Genomic DNA, 16,143 nt, shown 5'->3' with positions numbered 1-16,143 from the left:
CCTTTATGTATTATTAATCAATGCCTTAATTTCTTAATTAACACCTTAATAATGCATAATTATTTATTACTGTTTTGTTGCTGTTATCATCTCATCCCTGTCAGGAAGTAAGGACCAGAACAGAGTCCTTTCTAATTATCCAAATTACACATTTTAGCGTGCATATAGTTTGAGCCAGGCATGGTGGCACACGCCTTTAGGCACTCAGGCAGAGGCTGGTGGATTCCCCATGGGTTTGAGGCCAGCCTGGTCTACACCGGGAGCTCTGGGCCAGCCAGGACACTGAGACCTATATTTCTACAAATGTTGCTACAGTAACTATATAAAGCAGGAAATCTCCCTGGCACCGCTGGTTCTGCAGGGGTGATGCAATGCGCCTCGTTATCTGCCTGCCTGCCCCTGACCCCACGTTAGCACCTCCGCCCACCACTCATTCCTCAACCTCAGCTTGAAGCTTAACTCTTTAAAAAAAAAAAAACATCCTTCCCAAAATCCTTCCTTCATCCAGTGTCCCTTGGTATCTATCCTCTCTCACTGCAGGACTGCACAGATGGGACGCCTGTGTTTCTTTAACGGATCTCTAGCCTCATTCCCACACTGAGACAACAGGGGACCAGTGCTGTTACATGTACAGTGCCCGCGAAGGGTGTGGCGGGTAATAGGAACGCTGGGGCTAAGTTGAAAGAAAGAGCAATCAAGCCAGTCTCTCAGACAGCTCCAACCTGGAGGTGTGGTGTCTCAGTAGGAAATGGGTCACCTAAGGGGCATTAGTTAGCCTCAGGAAATTAGGTGGCTTTGTGCAAAAACAAAACAACAATAAACCCTTCAAAACACATCAATTCTGTTACTCTTGGAAGGGCAGAAGAACGTAACCTTATCTGTTCGGCCCTGTGATCTGTGCGGGTCAAGACCGACCCTCCCCAATCATCTCCCCAACTGAAGCACAGTATGTGTGTCCTCTCTTGGGTCCTCCTTTCCAGGCTCTAGGTGGCTGAGGGTCAGGCGGGGTTGAGAAAGAGGGGAAAGATGCGCACAGCATGTCATCGCCACACACTCTGGTGAGACTGGGTCCTCGTGCTCGCCCTCCACGTGCTAGGGGCCTTGCATGCGTGACCAATGCTGTCAGGTAAACAGCATGAAGGGTCTCTCACCCCCTGAGACAAAAGGGCAGCCTGGGGAGGAGAGGAGTCATGGAGCTTCTGGTTCCTCCTTCGTAAGCTAAGTACAACATGAGCTTAAAACTCCTCACTCCTGGTTGGCGGTTTGCTTTTTTTGTTGTTGTTGTTGTTTTTGTCTAGGCTCCGCCCCACAGTTACCTGGCAACAGCCAGGTATGCCTGACTCACTGTGAAAGGGCTGTTTGCCCCCTCTCTCCCTCCCTCCCTCTCTCCCTCTCTCCTCCCTCTCTCCCTCTCTCCTCTCCCCCCTCTCCCTCTCTTCCCCTCCCCCCTCCCCCTCTCTCCATTGCCCCCTCTCCCCATCTCTCTCCACATGCTCATGGCCAGCCTCGTCCCCATGTCCTGCATGGGCCCGCAGAGCACTCCCTTCCCCCACACCATACCGCGCCTCCACCAAACCTATTTCTGGTCTCTCCTATCTTTTTATAAAACTCCTCACTCAGGGGTTGGGCTCACGCTACGGTACTACTACGTAACCTGAGGGCGGAAGGAACAGCTTATACCGGGCATGCGTTGAACAGACAAGGGTACGATTCTTCCGCCCTTACGCTGTGCCGGGCACGTGCCCAGGTAAAGTGATGTCATCCCATGCAGCTTTGTTTCCCCGTTTAGTGACCATGAGGAGCCGTGAGAGTTAAAGGGTAGGACGCTGACGTGGCGGGTCCTGAGTGGGCGGCGTGTGGGCCACCGGTGGGATTACCTGCACGTTCTCCTCCGTCACCTCTATCTCCGCAGTGTAGATGTAGTCGATGAGCTTGCTGAGGGTCTGTCCGTCCACGTCCTTGATTTCAATCTTCTTGGCTTTGCTCTCAGACATGTCACCTGCAGTTCCACAACAAAAACAGAAAAGGACAGGAATTTGGCACCTGTGGCCTCCTGCACTGTTGTCTTGGAAATGTGGAGCGCTCGCCTGTGCCCCTGGAAACCACTGGAGAGAATCGGGCACAGGGACGTCAAGGTCATAACGTCCTTGCTTCTCAGACACCAACTGTAGGCATTCTGCGTTCGGCTGCCTGTTTCTGTAGACGGGGCTTTGAAACGTACTTACCGACAACTGTATCTGGGGCCAGGCCTGGTGAGCGAGCCCTTTGCTAGCCCTGAAGGAGGGCAGGCCTTGTAAGAGGAATCTAAATACGCACAAATTATCATGACAACATGAAAAATTAGTATTTGTTCATTGTTAACTATGGCCAAAACACTGGGTGAATCACTTTAAATTCTTGCCTCTTCCAAACTTCGTGGAAATGTGTGATGGTTGTAAAAATTAGCATCATTTTACACAGAGGAAAAAAGGAAAAGACAAGGCCCAGGAAGGGAGCTGGTTCATCTTGTGGTCAAACATATAACAGCCGAGGTGGGCTGAAAGGGGATCCTGACTTCAGAATCCACAGCTTTAAACACCATGAAACACAGCCCCAGGGAGAAGCACAGAGAAGGGACCCACACCACACATGGGTGCTACAGAAGACCTCCCAGGAGAGCGCATACCTATCTGGGGGTGACAGGATGAGGTTCAAGAGACAGCAAAGCAGGGAAGGAGGGGCCAGGCGTGGGCCCAGTGTAAAGGAGAGAGGCTCCAAGAGGATACTGTATCTGAGAGACAGCGAGAGGCTGACATGGCTGGTCACAGCATGGAAGGAAGCTAGAGAGGGATCCGTGGCCATAGCGGGTAGAGCGGTACTCGTCACACAAGGGAGCTTCGTGGAAACGGTGACAGCGCTGAGGTCCTAACCAGAAGCACGAGAACAAATGGAATGCCCTTCTGAGGACTTCATCCGTGATCTACATCGTGCCCACTCTTCCCTCTCCTGCTGCAGCCCCTCTCGTGCCCCACAACTCCCTCTAGAAGTCAAGACCTTCTCTTCCACACATATATGTCGAGATAAATACAACCTGCTGGGTCCAGGTAGTGGTTCTCAAACGTCTATGTGTTTAGGGCTGACCATTCAGGATGGGATAAACTATGGGAGGCTCCTCTCTGGAAAAGACAGACCTCTCTCTCTCTCTCTCTCTCTCTCTCTCTCTCTCTCTCTCTCCCTCCCTCCCTCCCTCCCTCTCTCTCTCTCTCTCTCTCTCTCTCTGTGTGTGTGTGTGTGTGTGTGTGTGTGTGATCGTTAACTGCCTGTAGCTCTCCATCTAGGGATGGGGTCTTGCGAGATTTCCCCCATCCACGGTCCACAGTGACATGTCAACTGGTGTTGTCCTTCGGAGGTCCCGTATGTTGTTAGGATTTCCTGGGAGCAGCTCCTTGTCCCAGATAGAAGACTTTGTCTCCCAGCACACGTGTCCTGGGCTTGTGGCTCTTACAATCTCTCTGCTTCCTGTTCCTCGGGTGCTCCCAGAGCCTTTGGCACAGGAGTTACGCTCTGGATGTGTTGATAGGGGATCGTTTTGACCAGATATGGATTTCTCTGATGGTCTACAGCAGGAGATTTCTGAATGAAATCCTGGATGCAGAGGTGGGAGAGAGCTGAACTGGAGGCAGGAAGAACCGCCGGGAGCTCCTGATAATAACCCAAGAAAGAGTTCGCAGCCAGAAGTGAGACCAATAACAGCACCGCACTCCCAGTCACGAGACCCCGGCTGCTGCTGGTGCCAGCCTAGAACTGAGCCTCTTCAGCAAGTTCTGGGACTTGAGGTAGCAGACAGCAGGGGGCACAAATCAGAGGGTAGTGTGGCTCCAAGAGACTATGCAGTCAGATGCCCTGGTGTAAGCCTGCCAACAGCCCAACGGTTGGCAGCACCTAGAGGATTCAGCACAGTACAACCCTGGGTTCCCTGCACCCAAGAAAGCAGTGTGGTGCATTACGTGGTCTCCTGATGCCCACCCCAAGCTACGCAATCACACAATCAGTCCACGGTCCCCGCCCTGCCACAGCTCCAGGTCACATGACTGGAATCACAGGGAAAGTGGGTGGTGTTGGATTCCTCAGATCCTGCCTGCTCGTCTCCTTGTCAGACAAAGGAGGCCAGGAGCTCCCGAGTCTTTCCCTTCTCTGGGTACTGTGAAGGTGGATGACTAGAGCTCACTTCATCCTGAGGCTGGAGGCCATGGTGAGAAGGCAGGAGGGAAAGGCGGTGGACTCCTCCTGCCCCCTAAGACGGGGTCCCAATCCTCCAAAGCTTATGCTGGGTCATACGAACAGGAAAACAAGTGCAGGCAAAGAACTCAGAAGTTTATGGTTTGTCCCTCCAGATGGCTATTTAGAAGTTCACTGACTAGGGTCCAATGCTAATTGTATCCCAAAAGTCAATTAAAGAACATAGGCCTCGGAAATGGGGTTTTGAAAGAACAGTCTGCTGTAAGAAACCAGAGGCAAGATGGTCAGGCCCGGGTTGACGGCCTTTTCCTCTGTGGAATCTGTGTGTGGGAGTCAAGTCAAGGTTTTAGAACTTTAAACAAAAAGAAACTGTTAAGACCGTATGAATAATCTGTGCGTGCGTGCGTGCTTGCATGTGTGTGTGTGTGTGTGTGTGTGTGTGTGTGTGTGTGTGTGTGTTCACACATGCATGGGTACAGAGGTCAGAGGGGCTCTATTTTCTGGGGCAATAACAGATTTATCAAATTCAGGTTTCTGTGGCCTGTGGGTCAGCATCCTGTGCAGTGCTCACAGTGAGTCCACATCTCTCTGCCAGTGCTCGCCAATGTACGGCTGTTCAGCTTTACGCCACCCTGAATACCATGTGCACTGTGCACTACCTGAAACACATTGGCTCGGTCACGTGGGGTGTTTCACGGACTGCATTGGTACAGCACATATAAGTTGTTCTGCACCTACAGAAACAGAATCATTTAAATGGGGAAAATAAGGAATTTTAGGAATTCCCCTACTGCCATTCTTTGGCATACACCGAAGCAGCCTTTCTCTGTACCGGGCTGTGTTGGAGTGTTTGGTTTTAGAAATTGCTATCTGAAATGAAGGAAACTGCTACAGAGGGAAACACAGAAGGGGAGAGAACATTTGCTAAGTACGCCAAAGACACGGGGTCACCATTTAGAATACATGAGACAAACAACTGAGTGTCAGGGAGTAGAAGCATTTGCCACACAAGGCAGATGGCCAGAGTCTGGATCCGCAGAACCCGTGCGTTCCTACAGGAGACGGGAGGGAGAGGCAGTGAGGGGGACACAGAAGGATCTCAAGAAGACAGAGGGCCAGCCTGGGCTACTAAGTGGTGACGGGATTCTGTATCAACATGGTAAGAAGGGGTACCTACGTATGTGTAAGAAGGAGAACCACCAACACCCAAAGGCTGTCCTCTGACTTCCACACACATGGTATGCTTACACACACACACAAACACACACACATACCTACACACATAAACACACATACACACACAAACACACACACATACCTACACACACAAACACATAAACACACACACACAAACACACATATACCTACACATACAAACACACATACACACACACACATACCTACACACACAAACGCACACACATGGATGTGCTTACACACATGTACACATAAACAAACAGATAAATACAAACACATAAACACATACATACATATACACACATACACACACATACCTATACACACAAACACATAAACACACATACACACACATATGCACACACACAAACACACACACATACCTACACACACAAACACATAAACACATACTCATACACACACACTTACACACACACAAACACATACACACACATACCTACACACACAAACACATACACAGTCATATACACACATACACACACGTGTGTGCTTACACAAACACACACATACCTACACACATAAATATACACAAACACATGCATACACATACACACACAAAAAAACTACAAATTAAACATATACACACTGAGTCATTAAGTAAACTAAGTATTTCTCAAAAGTAGAAGCAAAAGTGGCCGGTGTTTTGTTTGTTTGCTTGTTTGTTTTTGAACTGTCCAATGTCATTAACTGTCCATCACAGCCCAGTCAGAATGGTTATCACCAAGAAAACCAGTGACAATAAATGCTTCCAAGGATGTGTGGAGACAGAAGTGTATTCAGAGCTGGCGGGAGTGTAAACTGGAGAGGCCATTGTGGTCATCTGTTTCCTAAAAACTTAAAAAGAGAACTCCTTGGGGGCTGGAGAAATGGCTCAGTGGTTAACAGCACTGACTGCTCTTCCAGAGGTCCTGAGTTCAATTCCCAACACCCACATGGTGGCTCACAGCCATCTGGAAGGAGATCTAATAACTACTTCTGGTGTGTCTGAAGACAGCGTACTTATGTTTAATAAATAATAAATTTGAGAGGGACGGGGAGAGAGAGAGAGAGAGAGAGAGAGAGAGAGAGAGAGAGACTTGGTAAGCCAGCCACACCAGCCCTGAACACACTGAACATCCCTGTTTGTTGATGCTCCATTCATAAGAGCAAGGAGTGGAGTAAGCTGGACATCGACCAATAGCCAAGTGGGGAAGAGGCACCCACATACACAATGGACTTTTACTCTAACGAAGAGGTCTACAAGAAAACACTATATCAAGGAAGATAACCTAGGTTCAGAAAGATGAATATTGTGTATGGAGCGTAGCTTCCTAGTTTGCGTGTGTGTGTGTGTGTGTGTGTGTGTGTGTGTGTGTGTGTGTGTGTGTGTGTTGGGTGGGGCCAGGGGACACACAACATAAAACAGCCACCATGAGAGCGGGGATGGGAACAGAGACGTCAGAGACTGAGCAGAGGGAAGACAGAAGAACACAGGTGACCTGAAGGGAAAGGCCGCTGGGGCTGTAGACACACAAAAGGAGGCAGGGGGATGGACGGGGACAGGAATCAATAGCTGTTGTGTTTGAAGTGCGGAAATACTCTGTGTGCTGGCTAAAAAACAAAACGCAGGTCTTTTTTAAAAAAATGCCGTTTGAGTTTCTGACCTGAATTTCAGTTCTTAGAACACTCTATAAAATTCTGACTCGCGATTAGGACAGCGACTTTCAGAAGGTTCCAAACACACTTTTGCCACTTTGAACTACGTATGCGTGTGCAGCGGCACTCATGACACTGACAATCAAATTAGAATAACCCACTCTGAAGATCGCTGAAGGGTTCTGTGCCCTGCAGTATGAGATACTCGGTCAAAGCGGAACTCTCTGTGTCCACTCGTCTCATTAGCGTGAGAATACCTTGAGATCTCTACGAAGTGGTAAAACCCTATGTATACCAAGTAATTTCCTTACAAGCCTCTGAGCACACAGATCATCCGGAAGCACACAACCCCAGCATGCTCAAACCAGACGGGATAATGCGCTCCCTTAATTCCAGCACCTTCAGGGAGGTGGGGGCAGGAGGTTCACCCTTGGCTAGACAGTGAGTGTCTAGGTCAGGCTTTCCTCTCCCCAAAGATAAAAAAACGCAAGTAAAAGAATCGACTCAAAGTCAATTCCTCCATGGCGTTATCAACTGATATCTGTTTTCATATTCACGTACGGCCCACCGTCATGAGCGGAGCGCGTTTAAGAAACCCAACTCTAGGGGCTGGGAATTTAGCTCAGTGGTAGAGCGCTTACCTAGGAAGCGCAAGGCCCTGGGTTCGGTCCCCAGCTCCGGAAAAAAAAGAACGAAAAAAAAAAAAAAAAAACCCAACTCTAAGGGCTTCTCTGTGCTTCTTTGGATAACTGTGAAATTCCAGTAAACAAGAAAAATAACACAAGAAAGATGATGCTGGGGCTTGAGGCAGCAGTCAGCGTCTACGCACTCTGTGTAGCGTCTTCAAGGAGGGTCAGTGAGCAAAGGTTCCTGACCCCAAGACTGGAGCTCAAACATCTAAAGCCCACAGGTATCCTCTGATCTCCACACAAATGCTATGATGTGGGCATGCACACACAAAACACGTGCACATGCAAATATACAAAGTAAGTGTTTAAAAAGAGAGTTCCCGGGGCTGGGGATTTAGCTCAGTGGTAGAGCGCTTACCTAGGAAGCGCAAGGCCCTGGGTTCAGTCCCCAGCTCCGGAAAAAAAGAACCAAAAAAAAAAAAAAAAAAAAGAGAGTTCCCTTGTGGTGAACTAAGAAATGTAATTGTAGTCATACAACTATAGAAAACAACCTTACAATTTTCTAAAATTTTCGGTGTGTGTGTGTGTGTGTGTGTGTGTGTGTGTGTGTGATGCTTACATGAATGTGAGTTGACATGTGTTGGTCATAGTAGACATATAAAGGTTTGAGGACAACATTAGCTTCCCTTTTTTTAACCAGTGCGTCCCAGGGATCAAACTCCTGTCAGCCTTAATTTTATTAACCTCCATGAAGCAGCAGAAATGACTATACTATACCAAATTAAGGTTTTAGCTTAAATTGGCCCTGAACATGGCAGTAATAAAAGCCTCCACACTGGACTAGGCCCTCTGTTAAGTGATATCCACAGAACGCGTTTGACCCTTGTCACAGTTCCCAGAGCTGAGTGACACTTCTGCCATCTACAAATTATTGAACTGGCATTTCGAGAGTTGTTTATACACAGATGAAAGACTTGAAGTTGGCTTAACTCTAGACCTACTCTAGATTCAGATCTATAATAGACTCTAGATTCATAGTTAATAAATCCCTCCATATTTTGACCCCAACACTGGCCAACATGGGTCAACAGTCTAAGGGCAAGTCACCATTAGATACCTAGCTAGTGAGAACCGAGAGAACGAGGTCTTGCCAAGCTTGTTCCCAGCAGCCTTGGCACATAACAGAAGGGCCAGCCTGAAACAGGTGCCAAGGAAATATTTTTCAGAGCCAAAGGAAGAAGTTTTTTCTTGGTAGCTCATGCCGCGGTGAGCTGCAGTCATTCCTTATGGAGAGAAGCCATCCAGGGGCTTGGTCATTCTTTGTCTTGTTTCGTTTCGTAAGACAGGGTCTCATTGTGTAGCCCAGGCTGTCCTCAAATTCATAATCCTCCTGCCTCAGCCTCCCAGGTGCCACCGCATCAAGCTAGGACCTCGGTGGTCCTTCTTGAGTCTTCACAAACCTCTAATAGTTTGGCAAAATAGTTCTAGGAAATAGAAAGCCGGACCCTGTTTCTTTTCCCATCTCCAAGCTCACCCCAGGGGCCACTTTTTCCCAGGGACCTCTGCCAGACACCCCTGAGAAACTCACTTTACATATCTTTGTCTGTAGAGATGCTTGGCATACATTAACATGCATGTCCAACGAGGGGCAGACATTCGTCCATTCAGCTAGCACACACCAAATATGCCTCTCATGCTAGGTCTAGGGCCTAAGTGAATAAGCCGTCGACCTGCCCTCTCTGAGCTGAGTCCGGTGGTTGGATTTATGGGGGATGGAGGTAGACACCATCAAACCCATAATTGCAAAGGGTATTAAACACTAGAAAAGGGAACTCTGCTCAAAAGACTAACGGCCAGGACACCCTGCACCCCGACGATGAACACACAAGAGCACGCATTTGCTTTCCTGGTCATGGAGTCCACCGATCCCATTGGATTGGTTTATATTTAAAAGCCTACTCTGCAGAGTGAGTCCCAGGGCATCCAGCAATACACAGGGAAACCTGTCTTGAACAAAACAAACAAACTAAAAGCAAAAGCAAAAAGGCACTGATCTGGACGAGTCGTAACTATTCAGACATGTAAAGGTTTGAGGACAACATTAGCTTCCTTCTTTTTACCAGTGGGTTCCGGGGAATCAAACTCCTGTCTTCAGGCTTGTGAGAAGACATGAGAATAAGGGAAAGTGTCCCAGAAGAGGGACTAGAAGTGAGGGAGAATGTGACCTTCATAGAAGCATAAAAGGTTCAGTCTAGAATTAGTGAGGTAGATCAGCACAGAGAGCACTGACCACAAAAGCTTGACTTGGCCCCACCTGGAACCCATGACACAAGGAGAGAACCCACCTTCAAAACTGTCCTCTGACCTCCCCACACATTCTGTGGCATGAATACATGTGCGTATACACAGACTCACACACACACACACACACACACACACACACATGTACATGTACATGTACATGTGTGCATGCACATGTATATACCCATGAATGCACTTGCAGGATGCAGGATGTGGGCTGCCTACATGCTAACAGACAACATAAAGAGTTCAGACTTCCTGTGAAGGTAGTAGGAAGTCCCGATAGAGTTTCAGTAGCTGAAGGTGCATCATATGCTTGTCTTGGGAAGATCTCTGTAGCTACACCATGTGGTTTAGGAGTGGGAGAAAAAGCCTAGAAGCAGGTTAACCAGTGAGAAAACCCCTTTAAAGAGCAAGGTAAAGACTCTGCTGTCTTGGACTAAAAGATTTGAATTTGAAGTCTTCAGACTCTGCATTTGGACCTTGAATTCACTCCCTTCTCAGAACTATAGAAAACACCAAAGAACAACTAATTCCATGATCCTATCAGGTACAAGAGTCCATATCCTAGATTCTACAAGCATACTGAATGTATGAATGAGACCTTTTTAGAAGAAAGGCTGCCAAACAGGAACAGGTGGACAGAGACTCAACCGAGCAAGGAAAAGAAAAATCCTTAATTACCATGTAAGATTCAATAAGTCTAGAAAAATCACTGGCTTATCTTCCAGACAGTCCTATCCTATTAGTAAGCAAACAAAGGCTTGATAATGAGAAACTGTATATTGGCAGTAGGGCTCTGAAGAGCATGTCCTTGCAGGGAAGAAAAGGCTATGTTCAAGAGCCCTTGTGGTGGAGAATTCTCCCTTCCTCCTGTGTTGAATGATCTCTACCGTAATTTTATCCTGTGCACTAAGGAGAAAGAAAACAGAAAAACAATTACCCCTTACTCCATGATCCCTCACATGTGTTAAGATGGTGTTTTTAACCCTCACCCAAGTTCTAAGATGTGCCTTGCTCAGCTAGAGCTGAGCTCGTAAGGCCCCACTGCAGTTGTTAATGTCACACACAGTAAAAAGAAATATTCTATCTTTTCCCTAAATCTTAGCCAGTCCTCCACAGTCGGTGGCCTGAGCGATTTTATTGCCAAGACCTAACTTCCCTCTCCTGGGAAAAAAAATATTTCTAGTCCTGCCTTTATCCCTAGACTGGGTAAGAAGCAAAGGAGCCAATGAGAGTGTGAAGGCTAGGAAAAAGTGAGGAAGATCACCCAAGCATCCAAACCCCCTGGAACCTCATCCCTCCTCTTGCTTGGGTAGTAATAGAAGGAAATTCCTGTGTAGTCATAAAAATACTTAACATTTTCCCTCCACTCTCAGAATGGTACTTCCTACTATTGTGACTGCCACTACCACCATCACCCTCACCACCAACACCACCAGCATTAGCATCACCTCCACCATCATCACCACTAACATCATCATCACCATCATCATGACCACCACCACCATCATCACCATCACCACTACTGCCATCAGTGACTATAACACACTAGGATCAAGAAAATGGAACCAGGATATTACCAAGGTTTTGTTTGAGTTGAGAGCCCAAATGTGTTTTATTTTAGCCATTATGATAGGACTAAGGCCCTGAGCTCACGTACCCCCTTAGACCTCGACTTCTTTAATACCATAAAATGAGGCTTGTTTTTTAACGTATCTAGAAGACATGTGTGTTAAGACCTCTGAATAAAAGCACAGCAGGAAGCAAAACCCATAGTAAAGGACAAAACAAAAGGAGAACAAGGTGAGTAGAAAGGTGGTTCAGCAGTTATAAATCACATTGCTCTTGCAGGGAATTCAAGTTCAATTCCTGGCTCTATGTTGGGGCAGTTACAACTGTAAGTCAAACAACAGGGGATCCATATCTCTGGTCTCTGTGGTCACCTGAACTCACGTGTACATGCCCTGCACATAGATGCATGATTTAATGATGATGATGATGATGATGATGATGATGATGATAACAACAATAATAATATAAATCTCTTTTTAGAGAGAGGTGGGGGGAGTTGGCCAGGCTGTCATTGTGTCTGCTGACATGGCGGTACAAGATAGCAGAATGAGAAAGTCTTGCACCTCCCATATTCACAACTAAAGGCTGGGCAGTGCACAGCCTGCAGGCCTCGCTACTCGATCTCTGCTAAAAGCAGGGGAAGCGATTAAGCTGCAAGTCCACGCCAGACGGCACATGGAACTGTTTGCGGGAAGGATGGATGGCTCCCGTGCTATCGTGGGGCGGACATGGTCTGGGGTGTGGATTCACATTCAGAACAATGAAAAGACAGCTGTAGTTAAGCCTGACTGAAAGACTGTGCCACATGCCTCCTCAGTCAGAAGAAAACCACGAGTGCGTTCCTTCCCTCTGGCCTTGAGCAGGCTGAGAGAAACAGACAGGGGCCACCTGGGCCGTTCGGGTTGAGTTTATGCCATTAGAAGCCAAATCTGATGTGTAGGAACGTTTTTGCAATGTCACTTGGGTTTTAAGCAGAGCCAAGAGGTCTCTAACACAGTCTCATGAGGTGCTAGTAGGTGGACAACAAGATGGGCCAACTGGGGGTCTAAATGACGTCTCAAAGAAATCAAAAGAAGATCAGAAAATGTGAGCAAACAAAAAGGAAAGTTGATATGCACCTCGGCAATTCAGGGGCGCACCTTTTCCAACTGCCTACTCATAGGTATGTACTTATGTCTTCAAAATGTCTACGGTTGGGACTGAAGAGACGGCTCAGCAGTTAAGGCACTGGCTGCTCTTGCAGGGGATCCAGGTTCAGTTCCCAGCCCCAACATGGTGGCTCATAAGCATCTATAACTCTGGTTCCACAGGATGCAAAGCCTTCTTGGGACCTCTGTGGGCACCGGGCATGTACAAGGTGCACGCAGGCAAAACACTTACATGCCTAAAACAGAAAGATCTAGAAATAGACTTATTTTAGTGTGGATGGCCTTTCGCCTAGTACTTCCTGTCCTAGGAACCTATTCTAAGGAAATGATTAGAAATGTAAATAATGATTAAGATACAAAGATTCCCAGGAAAACACTTAGCGCTAACGGAAAATGTTACTTGCGTTCCGGCAAGTAAGGGGACAGACGTCCAGTTAAGGAGGGAATCTTATAAAGTTACTGATATGATTTCGTGGATGTGGAACCGTGTTCAGGATGGACCGCTGAGTGTCGTTGAGGTTTAGCAAGCACCTGCTCAGGGCAGGTTTTGGGTAAGCAGATACAGCAATGACTGACGAGGAAAATCAGAGATTAAGGGAGTTAAGGGAGTACTAAGGAGCCGTGTAAGGCATGCTGGGAGCAGGTGACAACTGGATTGAAGGAAGTTTGGAGGGAACATCATGCAAGACTTTGCTAAGGCACTGACACTTAAATTGTAATGAAGGATGAAGTGGGGTTAGGCGGAACAGAAATGGGAAGGAAAACCATTCCAGATTAATAGCGGTTTTTAAATATGTATTTATGGGCTGGAGAGATGGCTAAGTGGTTAAGAGCACTGACTGCTCTTCCAGAGGTCCTGAGTTCAAATCCCAGCAACCACATGGTGGCTCACAACCATCTGTAATGGGATCTGATGCCCTCTTCTGGTGTGTCTGAAGACAGTGACAGTGTATTCATATACATAAATAAATAAGTCTTTTAAAAAAACTATGTATTTATGAAAGCACAGCTATTCAAATATATGTGAGTCTGTTTGTGCTCAAAGACATTTTGTGGGTGTACATAGCTATAAATAGGACCTGTGAGAGAACAGTCCCCTAAGTGCTATGGTGCATGCATTTATTCCTGTTTCGATTTCCCTTCGTCTGTTGCTCGTTCATGTTTTCTGATTTTTCTTCCTGTAGTCAAGATGCGTGAAAGGTGCTCGGATGGGAGGACGGATAGGAGGAAGGATAGAGCAAAGACATGTGAACGGTATTCAGACGGATGGGAGGAAGGATGGATAAAGATGAGGATGTAGGGTGACCGGGTCCGTGGAGGGCTTGTGCAGTGCGGAACGTTAGAACTCCTTCCTCTCTTGATTCTCTCCCCCCCTTCAGACAAGATCGGTCCAGAAGCATGCACTCCCCCAGCTGACCCTGTTGGCCATGGGGTCCTTCCGGCCAACCCTTCAATTCATTATCTAAGCAGACTCCTCTGTCAACACTGAACTTGCGAAACCATGCATACGAAGAGTATGACTGGCTGAGCCACGCGCTGCCGAAACTGTGGCCGAATAACTATTGGAGACGAGATTAAATTATTCTAAAACCGCAGGGTTTGGGTGAAGGAAAGAGGGGGAAGAATTAAAGCCCTTGCAGCTTGAGATTGAGAACACTCTGAAGAGAGGACGGCTCAAGATCCCCAGGTTTGTCAGGTTTCCCAAGCTATGTGGTAGAAAGTCTGTCCTGGCACAAGGGAGACGAGGATGCCTCGTGTACTTCAGCAGGTGCACAGCTCCAAGCTAAGACCACTGCTTCATGTTTCGAGTCAGGGGATCATTACAGCCCAGCATCAAGGCCCTCCAACAAGGTCACTCCAGCCCAGCGGTGTGTTACAGTGGGGAAAAAATTAGATTCTACCAAGTCAAAGCATTTTCGTTCCCAGCTCTTTGCAAGCTCCTCCTCCAACCTCACGAATTCTCCGTTGTGAGCAGAATGCACGCACCACAAGACAAGACGTGCCTCACAACCGTGCAGCGGACATTCCATCCCCACGTTAACAAAATACACACATCTCATGAGTATTTAAGACATTGTGTCTTAGTTATAGACACCGTGACCAAGGCAACTCTTCTAAGGACAACATTTAATTGGGGCTGGCTTACAGGTTCAGAGGTTCAGTCCATTATCATCAAGGTGGGTAGCATGGCAGTCATAGTAAAGAAGGAGCTGAGAGTTCTACATCTTCATCTGAAAGCTGCTAGGAGAAGACTGGCTTTCAGGCAGCTAGGATGAGGGTTTTATAGACCACCCTCACAGTGGCACACCTACTCCAACAAGGCCACACCCACTCCAACAAGGCCACACCTACTCTAACAAGGCCACACCCACTCCAACAAGGCCACACCTACTCTAACAAGGCCACACCCACTCCAACAAGGCCACACCCACTCCAACAAGGCCACACCCACTCCAACAAGGCCACACCTACTCTAACAAGGCCACACCCACTCCAACAAGGCCACACCTACTCTAACAAGGCCACACCTACTCTAACAAGGCCACACCCGCTCCAACAAGGCCACATCTCCTAACAGTGCCACTCCCTGAGCCAAACATATTCAAACCATGACACAGGGTAACAAATAGGTCAAACAACCCATCTTCCCAAGAAATGAGGAGACAGGTTAAAAAGCAGACAGCTATAGTATTTTTTTTTTAAATAGTTCTGACATAGGATAGAAAGTGCCTTTGTGCGGCGCTATGATGGTGATAGGGAGGGGGCTTTTCTGAGGGGAGCGCATGCGCAGCACCAGAGCCGGCCCACTAGTGTTGTAGATTCGAGGGGATGGATACCACACTCAGAGCATGCACAGGCCGCTTAGAAAGCATGTGGCAGGGACACCTGACCAGGCTTGGTGACTCAGAAACCCAGATAGCATCCTCCAGCAGCAGGCATTAGGAGAGAGCCATCCACACACGTGGTACAGAGAGGTGCTGACAACAGAAAACTCAGCCGATGGGTTTCAGGGATTCAGCCCAGGCATCACGCGTGTGAGATCCTTAGGCAAGACAACTTCTTCCCTGAAAACCTGGCAACAGTGATGCAGACATTCTTCTACCATCCTCCACGTGTCTAGACCTTTATGGGTGCTACAGGAGACCCCTGGCCCCTGCCTGGGAGAAGTGGCCAGAGACAAGGTGTAGTCCCCGTGGGAAAGCACTAGGCCAGGTGTGAAAAATCCGAGTCCTACTCAGTGGATAATGTCCCGGTAATCCGACCTCTTCTCTTGTCTCTGCCTCAGCCCTCAATAGATGGTACAGAGGTCCACACCGTTAACAAGCGTCCCACGTGACTGTGACGGTGGCGCTTGAGACTAATGAACCCTTTGACGCTGTCTCTCTGATCCCTGTGGGGTCTGGCTGACCCAGCTGAGG

The 16,143-nt window shown here is 47.8% G+C and overlaps 1 protein-coding gene and 1 long non-coding RNA gene across 3 annotated transcripts in view; one reads left to right on the top strand and one right to left on the bottom strand.

Annotated features, from left to right (window-relative positions):
- Positions 1 to 16,143, bottom strand: part of Klhl3 (kelch-like family member 3) — a 120,585-nt gene that overhangs the window by 75,518 nt on the left and 28,924 nt on the right. For both annotated transcript variants that reach the window (XM_087591298.1, NM_001419643.1), the window contains 1 exon segment: positions 1,878 to 1,999. Coding sequence is in view for 1 of the 2 variants with exons in the window: in NM_001419643.1 (NP_001406572.1) it covers positions 1,878 to 1,999 (122 nt within the window). In the remaining variant the exon portion in view is untranslated.
- On the top strand, positions 1,321 to 3,082 carry LOC134482666 (uncharacterized). The gene is made up of 2 exons (XR_015641432.1): positions 1,321 to 1,747; positions 1,991 to 3,082. It is a non-coding gene; the product is annotated as an uncharacterized LOC134482666 (long non-coding RNA).

This window comes from Rattus norvegicus, chromosome 17, assembly GCF_021556685.1.
Source record: "Rattus norvegicus strain SHRSP/BbbUtx chromosome 17, alternate assembly SHRSP_T2T, whole genome shotgun sequence".
Classification (NCBI taxonomy): domain Eukaryota; kingdom Metazoa; phylum Chordata; class Mammalia; order Rodentia; family Muridae; genus Rattus; species Rattus norvegicus.
This window is presented reverse-complemented; position numbering and strand designations above follow the sequence as displayed.